This window comes from Oncorhynchus masou, chromosome 14 (assembly GCF_036934945.1).
Source record: "Oncorhynchus masou masou isolate Uvic2021 chromosome 14, UVic_Omas_1.1, whole genome shotgun sequence".
Classification (NCBI taxonomy): domain Eukaryota; kingdom Metazoa; phylum Chordata; class Actinopteri; order Salmoniformes; family Salmonidae; genus Oncorhynchus; species Oncorhynchus masou.
The window spans coordinates 36,504,383-36,515,990 of NC_088225.1; the positions used below are offsets into that span (position 1 = coordinate 36,504,383).

The 11,608-nt window shown below is 48.9% G+C and overlaps 1 protein-coding gene across 1 annotated transcript in view; it reads left to right on the forward strand.

Annotated features, from left to right (window-relative positions):
• LOC135553791 (transmembrane protein 114-like) overlaps nt 1–11,070 on the forward strand; it is a 39,873-nt gene extending 28,803 nt beyond the window's left edge. Inside the window, exons 3-4 of the mRNA XM_064985738.1 lie at nt 2,761–2,898; nt 10,828–11,070. Coding sequence (XP_064841810.1) covers nt 2,761–2,898; nt 10,828–11,060 — 371 coding nt within the window. The 3' untranslated portion in view covers nt 11,061–11,070. The remainder of the gene's footprint in view (nt 1–2,760; nt 2,899–10,827) is intronic.
• The last annotated feature ends 538 nt before the right edge of the window (nt 11,071–11,608 follow it).

The window sequence follows — 11,608 nt, forward strand, 5'->3', positions numbered from 1 at the left end:
AGGATGGACTGTGGGCTGAAAGGGGAGGATGGACTGTGGGGTGAAAGGGGGAGGGTGGACTGTAGGCTGAAAGGGGAGGGTGGACTGTGGGCTGAAAGGGGAGGGTGGACTGTAGGCTGAAAGGGGAGGGTGGACTGTGGGCTGAAAGGGGAGGGTGGACTGTGGGCTGAAAGGGGAGGGTGGACTGTAGGCTGAAAGGGGAGGGTGGACTGTGGGCTGAAAGGGGAGGGTGGACTGTGGGGTTAAAGGGGAGGGTGGACTGTGGGCTGAAAGGGGAGGGTGGACTGTGGGGTTAAAGGGGAGGGTGGACTGTGGGCTGAAAGGGGAGGGTGGACTGTGGGCTGAAAGGGGAGGGTGGACTGTGGGGTTAAAGGGGAGGGTGGACTGTGGGCTGAAAGGGGAGGGTGGACTGTAGGCTGAAAGGGGAGGGTGGACTGTGGGGTGAAAGGGGAGGGTGGACTGTGGGCTGAAAGGGGAGGGTGGACTGTGGGGTTAAAGGGGAGGGTGGACTGTGGGGTGAAAGGGGAGGGTGGACTGTGGGCTGAAAGGGGAGGGTGGACTGTGGGCTGAAAGGGGAGGGTGGACTGTGGGCTGAAAGGGGAGGGTGGACTGTAGGCTGAAAGGGGAGGGTGGACTGTAGGCTGAAAGGGGAGGGTGGACTGTGGGCTGAAAGGGGAGGGTGGACTGTAGGGTTTACAATCGACGTAAAGTGGATTAAATGACTTTATGATTATTGCTCGCTGATATACAAGGCATAATGATACAGAGAGAGAGAGAGAGAGAGAGAGAGAGAGAGAGAGAGAGAGAGAGAGAGAGAGAGAGAGAGAGAGAGAGAGAGAGAGAGAGAGAGAGAGAGAGAGAGCCCATGGCGAGTAACAAACAGGGTTAGTTGGGTCCAATTAATTGTAAGTAATGATAGAGATACAGTACACACACACATACTCCCACACATGTAGTTACACAAACAATGATTTGACCTCAGAAACACGAACAGGTACTGTAGAATTAATTAGTATCTAATCAAAAACACATAACCACCTCCACAGCAACACAAGCCCAGGTTTCTAGATGAGATTAGACCCCACGGTTCTGGGACAGATAAGCATCCCTGTGGTACCTTGGTGTGTGTGTGTGTTTGTGTAAATCCCATGGGGACAGACAGACAGACAGATACAGACAGACAGACAGATACAGACAGACAGACAGATACAGACAGACAGACAGACAGACAGACAGACAGACAGACAGACAGACAGACAGACAGGAAGGAGGGAAGGAGATTCTTTCAATCTATGCAGGTGTCTATTCAGCCTGTGTGTCATCAAGTCTCCCGTCAGTTTCCACCTCATTTTGTGGGCAGTGAGCACATAGCCTGTCTTCTCTTGAGAGCCAGGTCTGCCTACGGTGACCTTTCTCAATAGCAAGGCTATGCTCACTGAGTCTGTACATAGTCAAAGCTTTCCTTAAGTTTGGGTCAGTCACAGTGGTCAGGTATTCTGCCGCTGTGTACTCTCTGTTTAGGGCCAAATAGCATTCTAGTTTGCTCTGTTTTTTTTGGTAAATTCTTTCCAATGTGTCAAGTAATGATCTTTTTTGTTTTCTCATGATTTGGTTGGGTCTAATTGTGCTGCTGTCCTGGGGCTCTGTGGGGTGTGTTCGTGTTTGTGAACAGAGCCCCAGGATCAGCTCTCTCGAATTGAATGACGGGATTTATTGGCATGGGAAACGTATGTTAACATTGCCAAAGCAAGTGAGGTAGATAATATACAAAAGTGAAATAAACAATACAAATGTACAGTAAACACTAACAGAAGTTCCAAAAAATAAAGACATTACAAATGTCATATTATGTATATATAACAGTGTTGTAACGATGTACAAATGGTTAAAGTACAAAAGGGAAAATAAATAAACATAAATTTGGGTTGTATTTACAATGGTGTTTGTTCTTCACTGGTTGCCCTTTTCTCGTGGCAACAGGTCACAAATTTTGCTGCTGTGATGTCACACTGTGGAATTTCACCCAGTAGTGTTTTTTAAATTCTTGCCAATGTGTCAAGTAATTATCTTTTTGTTTTCTCATGATTTGATTGGGTCTAATTGTGCTGCTGTCCTGGGGCTCTGTGGGGTCTGTTTGGGTTTGTGAACAGAGCCCCAGGACCAGCTTGCTTAGGGGACTCTTCTCCAGGTTCATCTCTCTGTAGGTGATGGCTTCGTTATGGAAGGTCCAGGAATCGCTTCCTTCTCTCTCTCTCTGTCTCTGTCTCTGTCTCTCTCTCTCCCTCTCTCCCTCTCTCTCTCTCCCTCTCTCCCTCTCTCTCCCTCGCTCACGCTCTCTCTCTCTCTCTCTCTCCCTCGCTCACGCTCTCTCTCTCCCTCATGCTCTCTCTCTCCCTCTCTCTCTCTCTCTCTCCCTCTCTCTCTCTCTCTCTCCCTCTCTCCCTCTCTCTCTCTGTCTCTCTCCCTCTCTCTCTCTCTCTCTCTCTCTCTCTCTCTCTCTGTCTCTCTGTCTCTCTCCCTCTCTCTCTCTCTCTCTCTCCCTCTCTCTCCCTCACGCTCTCTCTCTCCCTCTCTCTCTCTCTCTCTCCCTCTCTCCCTCTCTCTCTCTGTCTCTCTCCCTCTCTCTCTCTCTCTCTCTCTCTCTCTCTGTCTCTCTCCCTCTCTCTCTCTCTCTCCCTCTCTCTCTCTCACGCTCTCTCAAGAGAGTGCGTTATAGCATATTTATGTTTTCGCTCTCTCCCTCCCCTCCCCCTCTCTCAGATATGCACGGGACATTCATGGTGTTGCTTCCTCTCAGCATGATCATCATGGTTGTCGGGGGACTGATGGGGTTCATCGGCCTGCTGGCCAGAGCTTACCTACTACTGCTGATGACTGGTGTACTGTTACTACTGGGAGGTAAGCACCCTATACCCTACACCCTACACCCTATACCCTTACCTCCAGAGCTTACCTACTACTGCTGATGACTGGTGTACTGTTACTACTGGGAGGTAAGCACCCTACTCCCTACACCCTACACCCTATACCCTTACCTCCAGAGCTTACCTACTACTGCTGATGACTGGTGTACTGTTACTACTGGGAGGTAAGCACCCTATACCCTACACCTTATACTCTACACTCTACACCGTATAGCTTATACCCTTTACCCTATGCGTTATACCCTATACCTTATACTCTACACCCTATACCCAATGCCTTATACCATATGCCTTATACCCTATACCCTATACCCTATACCTTATACCTTAAACTCTACACCCTATACCCTATACCTTAAACTCTACACCCTATACCCTATACCTTAAACTCTACACCCTATACCCTATACCTTAAACTCTACACCCTATACCTTATACCTTAAACTCTACACCCTATACCTTAAACTCTACACCCTATACCTTAAACTCTACACCCTATACCTTAAACTCTACACCCTATACCCTATACCTTAAACTCTACACCCTATACCTTATACCTTAAACTCTACACCCTATACCTTAAACTCTGCAACCTAAAATTTACACCCTATACCCTATTCCCGACACTCTACACCCTACACCTTATACGTTATACCCTATACTTTATAGCCTATACCCTATACCCTATACCCTACACCTTACACCCTATACCCTACACCATACACCCTACACCCTTACCTCCAGAGCTTACCTACTAATGCTGATGACTGGTGTACTGTTACTACTGGGAGGTAAGCACCCTACACCCTATACCCTACACCTTATACCTTTATACCTTATACCCTACACATTATACCCTACACCTTATACCCTACACCCTACACCCAACACCCTATACCCTACACCCTATACCCTACACCCTATACCCTACACCCTACACCCTATACCCTACACCCTATACCCTATGCCTTATACACCTTATACCCTACACATTATACCCTACACATTATACCCTACACATTATACCCGACACCTTAAACCCTATACCCTATACCCTATACCCTACACCTTACACCCTATACCCTACACCTTATACCCTACACCCTATACCCTACACCTTATACCCTACACCTTATACCCTACACCCAATACCTTATACCCTACGCCTTATACCCTATGCCTTATACCCTACACCCTACACCCTACACCTTATACCCTACACCTTATACCCTACACCCTATACCCTACACCTTATACCCTACACCTTATACCTTATACCCTATACCTTATACCCTACACCCTATACCCTACACCTTATACCCTACACCTTATACCTTATACCCTACACCTTATACCCTACACCCTATACCCTACACCTTATACCCTACACCTTATACCCTACACCCTATACCTTATACCCTATACCTTATACCCTATACCTTATACCCTATACCTTATACCCTACACCCTATACCCTACACCTTATACCCTATACCTTATACCCTACACCTTATACCCTACACCTTATACCCTACACCTTATACCCTACACCTTATACCCTACACCTTATACCCTACACCCTATACCCTACACCTTATACCCTACACCTTATACCCTACACCTTATACCCTACACCTTATACCCTACACCTTATACCCTACACCTTCTACCCTATATACCCTATACCTTATACCCTATACCTTATACCCTACACCTTATACCCTATACCTTATACCCTACACCTTATACCCTACACCTTATACCCTACACCTTATACCCTACACCTTATACCCTACACCCTATACCTTATACCCTACACCTTATACCCTACACCCTATACCCTACACCTTATACCCTACACCGTATACCCTACACCTTATACCCTACACCTTACACCTTATACCCTACACCTTATACCCTACACCCTATACCCTACACCTTCTACCCTATATACCCTACACCCTATACCCTACACCTTATACCCTACACCCTATACCTTATACCCTACACCTTATACCCTACACCCTATACCCTACACCTTATACCCTACACCGTATACCCTACACCTTATACCCTACACCTTACACCTTATACCCTACACCTTATACCCTACACCTTATGCCCTACACCTTATACCCTACACCTTATACCCTACACCCTATACCATATACCCTATACCTTATACCCTACACCCTATACCCTACACCCTATACCCTACACCTTATACCCTACACCTTATACCCTACACCCTATACCCTACACCCTACACCTTATACCCTACACCTTATACCCTACACCCTATACCCTACAACTTATACCCTACACCTTATACCCTACACCCTATACCCTACACCCTATACCCTACACCTTATACCCTACACCTTATACCCTACACCTTATACCCTACACCTTATACCCTACACCCTATACCCTACACCTTATACCCTACACCCTATACCCTACACCTTATACCCTACACCTTATACCCTACACCCTATACCCTACACCCTATACCTTATACCCTACACCTTATACACTACACCTTATACACTACACCTTATACCCTACACCCTACACCTTATACCCTACACCTTATACCCTACACCTTATACCCTACACCCTATACCCTACACCTTATACCCTACACCTTATACCCTACACCTTATACACTACACCTTATACCCTACACCCTACACCTTATACCCTACACCTTATACCCTACACCTTATACCCTACACCCTATACCCTACACCTTATACCCTACACCTTATACCCTACACCTTATACCCTACACCTTATACCCTACACCCTATACCCTACACCTTATACCCTACACCCTATACCCTACACAAATCAAATCAAATCAAATCAAATTTATTTATAGAGCCCTTCGTACATCAGCTGATATCTCAAAGTGCTGTACAGAAACCCAGCCTAAAACCCCAAACAGCAAGCAATGCAGGTGTAGAAGCACGGTGGCTAGGAAAAACTCCCTAGAAAAGCCAAAACCTAGGAAGAAACCTAGAGAGGAACCAGGCTATGTGGGGTGGCCAGTCCTCTTCTGGCTGTGCCGGGTAGAGATTATAACAGAACATGGCCAAGATGTTCAAATGTTCATAAATGACCAGCATGGTCGAATAATAATAAGGCAGAACAGTTGAAACTGGAGCAGCAGCACGGCCAGGTGGACTGGGGACAGCAAGGAGTCATCATGTCAAGTAGTCCTGGGGCATGGTCCTAGGGCTCAGGTCAGTTGAAACTGGAGCAGCAGCACGGCCAGGTGGACTGGGGACAGCAAGGAGTCATCATGTCAGGTAGTCCTGGGGCATGGTCCTAGGGCTCAGGTCCTCCGAGAGAGAGAAGGAGAGAATTAGAGAACGCACACTTAGATTCACACAGGACACCGAATTGGACAGGAGAAGTACTCCAGATATAACAAACTGACCCCAGCCCCCCGACACATAAACTACTGCAGCATAAATACTGGAGGCTGAGACAGGACACCTTATACCCTACACCTTATACCCTACACCCTATACCCCACCTTATACCCTACACCTTATACCCTACACCCTATACCCTACACCTTATACCCTACACCCTATACCCTACACCTTATACCCTACACCTTATACCCTACACCTTATACCCTACACCCTATACCCTACACCTTATACCCTACACCCTATACCCTACACCCTATACCCTACACCCTATACCCTACACCTTATACCCTACACCTTATACCCTACACCTTACACCTTATACCCTACACCTTATACCCTACACCTTACACCCTACACCTTACACCTTATACCCTACACCTTATACCCTACACCTTACACCTTATACCCTACACCTTATACCCTACACCCTACACCCTACACCCTATACCCTACACCCTATACCCTACACCCTATACCCTACACCTTATACCCTACACCCTACACCTTATACCCTACACCTTATACCCTACACCCTATACACGCCCCACCACCAAACCACGACAGTTTACATACTATACCGACCACTTTCCACTCATTTATATTGAAAGTACACTGAACAGAAATATAAATGTAATCATTTCATCAACGGAGTGACAGTTCATATGAGTACATCAGTCAATTAAAATGCATTGGTTTGGTCCTAATCTATGGATTTCACAAGACTTAGACTACAGGTATTTATTGTATCGTTATTTAACGGCAGATTGTTACCTCGTCAGCTCGGAGATTTGATCTAACAACCTTCAGTTAGTGGCCCAACGCTCTAACCACGAGGCTACCTGCCACCCAACACTCTAACCACTAGGCTACCTAACACCCAACACTCTAACCACTAGGCTACCTGACACCCAACACTCTAACCACTAGGCTACCTGACACCCAACGCTCTAACCACGAGGTGGTCAGTATGTGTCTCCCTAGTGGTCAGTATGTGTCTCCCTAGTGGTCAGTATGTGTCTCCCTAGTGGTCAGTATGTCCCTGTGTCTCCCTAGTGGTCAGTATGTGTCTCCCTAGTGGTCAGTATGTGTCTCCATAGTGGTCAGTATGTCCCTGTGTCTCCCTAGTGGTCAGTATGTGTCTCCCTAGTGGTCAGTATGTCCCTGTGTCTCCCTAGTGGTCAGTATGTGTCTCCCTAGTGGTCAGTATGTCCCTGTGTCTCCCTAGTGGTCAGTATGTCCCTGTGTCTCCCTAGTGGTCAGTATGTCTCTGTGTCTCCCTAGTGGTCAGTATGTGTCTCCCTAGTGGTCAGTATGTCCCTGTGTCTCCCTAGTGGTCAGTATGTCCCTGTGTCTCCCTAGTGGTCAGTATGTGTCTCCCTAGTGGTCAGTATGTGTCTCCCTAGTGGTCAGTATGTCTCTGTGTCTCCCTAGTGGTCAGTATGTCCCTGTGTCTCCCTAGTGGTCAGTATGTCCCTGTGTCTCCCTAGTGGTAAGTATGTCCCTGTGTCTCCCTAGTGGTCAGTATGTCCCTGTGTCTCCCTAGTGGTCAGTATGTGTCTCCCTAGTGGTCAGTATGTGTCTCCCTAGTGGTCAGTATGTCTCTGTGTCTCCCTAGTGGTCAGTATGTCCCTGTGTCTCCCTAGTGGTCAGTATGTGTCTCCCTAGTGGTCAGTATGTGTCTCCCTAGTGGTCAGTATGTGTCTGTGTCTCCCTAGTGGTCAGTATGTGTCTCCCTAGTGGTCAGTATGTGTCTCCCTAGTGGTCAGTATGTCCCTGTGTCTCCCTAGTGGTCAGTATGTCCCTGTGTCTCCCTAGTGGTCAGTATGTCCCTGTGTCTCCCTAGTGGTCAGTATGTCCCTGTGTCTCCCTAGTGGTCAGTATGTGTCTCCCTAGTGGTCAGTATGTGTCTCCCTAGTGGTCAGTATGTGTCTCCCTAGTGGTCAGTATGTCTCTGTGTCTCCCTAGTGGTCAGTATGTCCCTGTGTCTCCCTAGTGGTCAGTATGTCCCTGTGTCTCCCTAGTGGTCAGTATGTGTCTCCCTAGTGGTCAGTATGTCTCTGTGTCTCCCTAGTGGTCAGTATGTGTCTCCCTAGTGGTCAGTATGTCCCTGTGTCTCCCTAGTGGTCAGTATGTGTCTCCCTAGTGGTCAGTATGTCCCTGTGTCTCCCTAGTGGTCAGTTTGTCCCTGTGTCTCCCTAGTGGTCAGTATGTGTCTCCCTAGTGGTCAGTATGTGTCTCCATAGTGGTCAGTATGTCCCTGTGTCTCCCTAGTGGTCAGTATGTGTCTCCCTAGTGGTCAGTATGTGTCTCCCTAGTGGTTAGTATGTGTCTCCCTAGTGGTCAGTATGTCTCTGTGTCTCCCTAGTGGTCAGTATGTCCCTGTGTCTCCCTAGTGGACAGTATGTGTCTCCCTAGTGGTCAGTATGTCTCTGTGTCTCCCTAGTGGTCAGTATGTCCCTGTGTCTCCCTAGTGGTCAGTATGTCCCTGTGTCTCCCTAGTGGTCAGTATGTGTCTCCCTAGTGGTCAGGATGTCCCTGTGTCTCCCTAGTGGTCAGTATGTGTCTCCCTAGTGGTCAGTATGTCCCTGTGTCTCCCTAGTGGTCAGTATGTGTCTCCCTAGTGGTCAGTATGTCCCTGTGTCTCCCTAGTGGTCAGTATGTGTCTCCCTAGTGGTCAGTATGTGTCTCCCTAGTGGTCAGTATGTCCCTGTGTCTCCATAGTGGTCAGTATGTGTCTCCCTAGTGGTCAGTATGTCCCTGTGTCTCCATAGTGGTCAGTATGTGTCTCCCTAGTGGTCAGTATGTCCCTGTGTCTCCATAGTGGTCAGTATGTGTCTCCCTAGTGGTCAGTATGTGTCTCCCTAGTGGTCAGTATGTGTCTCCCTAGTGGTCAGTATGTCCCTGTGTCTCCCTAGTGGTCAGTATGAGTCTCCCTAGTGGTCAGTATGTCCCTGAGTCTCCCTAGTGGTCAGTATGTGTCTCCATAGTGGTCAGTATGTGTCTCCCTAGTGGTCAGTATGTCCCTGTGTCTCCCTAGTGGTCAGTATGAGTCTCCCTAGTGGTCAGTATGTCCCTGAGTCTCCCTAGTGGTCAGTATGTGTCTCCCTAGTGGTCAGTATGTGTCTCCCTAGTGGTCAGTATGTCCCTGTGTCTCCCTAGTGGTCAGTATGTGTCTCCCTAGTGGTCAGTATGTGTCTCCCTAGTGGTCAGTATGTCCCTGTGTCTCCCTAGTGGTCAGTATGTGTCTCTCTAGTGGTCAGTATGTCCCTGTGTCTCCCTAGTGGTCAGTATGTGTCTCCATAGTGGTCAGTATGTCCCTGTGTCTCCCTAGTGGTCAGTATGTCCCTGTGTCTCCCTAGTGGTCAGTATGTGTCTCCATAGTGGTCAGTATGTCCCTGTGTCTCCCTAGTGGTCAGTATGTCCCTGTGTCTCCCTAGTGGTCAGTATGTGTCTCCCTAGTGGTCAGTATGTCCCTGTGTCTCCCTAGTGGTCAGTATGTGTCTCCCTAGTGGTCAGTATGTCCCTGTGTCTCCCTAGTGGTCAGTATGTCCCTGTCCCTCCCTAGTGGTCAGTATGTGTCTCCCTAGTGGTCAGTATGTGTCTCCCTAGTGGTCAGTATGTCCCTGTGTCTCCCTAGTGGTCAGTATGTGTCTCCCTAGTGGTCAGTATGTCCCTGTGTCTCCCTAGTGGTCAGTATGTGTCTCCATAGTGGTCAGTATGTCCCTGTGTCTCCCTAGTGGTCAGTATGTCCCTGTGTCTCCCTAGTGGTCAGTATGTGTCTCCCTAGTGGTCAGTATGTGTCTCCCTAGTGGTCAGTATGTCCCTGTGTCTCCCTAGTGGTCAGTATGTCTCTGTGTCTCCCTAGTGGTCAGTATGTCCCTGTGTCTCCCTAGTGGTCAGTATGTCCCTGTGTCTCCCTAGTGGTTAGTATGTGTCTCCCTAGTGGTCAGTTTGTCCCTGTGTCTCCCTAGTGGTCAGTATGTCCCTGTGTCTCCCTAGTGGTCAGTATGTCCCTGTGTCTCCCTAGTGGACAGTATGTCTCTGTGTCTCCCTAGTGGTCAGTATGTCTCTGTGTCTCCCTAGTGGTCAGTATGTCCCTGTGTCTCCCTAGTGGTCAGTATGTGTCTCCCTAGTGGTCAGTATGTCTCTGTGTCTCCCTAGTGGTCAGTATGTGTCTCCCTAGTGGTCAGTATGTCCCTGTGTCTCCCTAGTGGTCAGTATGTGTCTCCCTAGTGGTCAGTATGTCTCTCCCTAGTGGTTAGTTTGTCCCTGTCATTTGGTATTTTATCAGTAAACACACTCCTTTCCCCTATTTCTCTCTCTCTCTCTCTCTCTCTCTCTCTCTCTCTCTCTCTCTCTCTCTCTCTCTCTCTCTCTCTCTCTCTCTCTCTCTCTCCCCCTCCCTCCCTCCCTCCCTCCCTCCCTCCCTCCCTCCCTCCCTCCCTCCCTCCCTCCAGCTCTGTCCTCACTAACAGGGGTGAGTGTGTACATGGCCTACTCTGCTGCAGTCTTCCAGGAGGCTCTGTGTCTGGCTGAGCAGATGGGGGTCAATATGGAGGGGGTCCAGATCCTGTTTGGCTGGTCTCTGGTCCTGTCCTGGATCTCTAGTGGAACACAGCTATTCACCTCCGCTGGCTTCCTGCTGGCCTGCAGAACCATCACTACACAGAGACAGGAACTGAAATTATGAGACATGGAGGGAGGGGGAGAGGGAGGGAGGGGGAGAGGGAGGGAGGAGGAGAGAGAGGGAGGAGGAGAGAGAGGGAGGAGGAGAGAGAGGGAGGAGGAGAGAGAGGGAGGGGGAAAGAGGGAGGAGGAGAGAGAGGGAGGAGGAGAGAGAGGGAGGAGGAAAGAGGGAGGAGGAGAGAGAGGGAGGAGGAGAGAGAGGGAGGAGGAAAGAGGGAGGAGGAGAGAGAGGGAGGAGGAGAGAGAGGGAGGAGGAAAGAGGGAGGAGGAGAGAGAGGGAGGGAGGAGGAAAGAGAGGGAGGAGGAAAGAGGGAGGAGGAAAGAGAGGGAGGAGGAAAGAGGGAGGAAGAGAGAGAAGCAGGAGGAGGACAGAGAGGGAGGAGTCTTCCTGCTGGCCTGCAGAACCATCTCTACACAGAGACAGGAACTGAAATTATGAGACATGGAGGGAGGGGGAGAGAGAGGGAGGAGGAGAGAGAGGGAGGAGGAGAGAGAGGGAGGAGGAAAGAGGGAGGAGGAGAGGGAGGGAGGAGGAAAGAGAGGGAGGAGGAA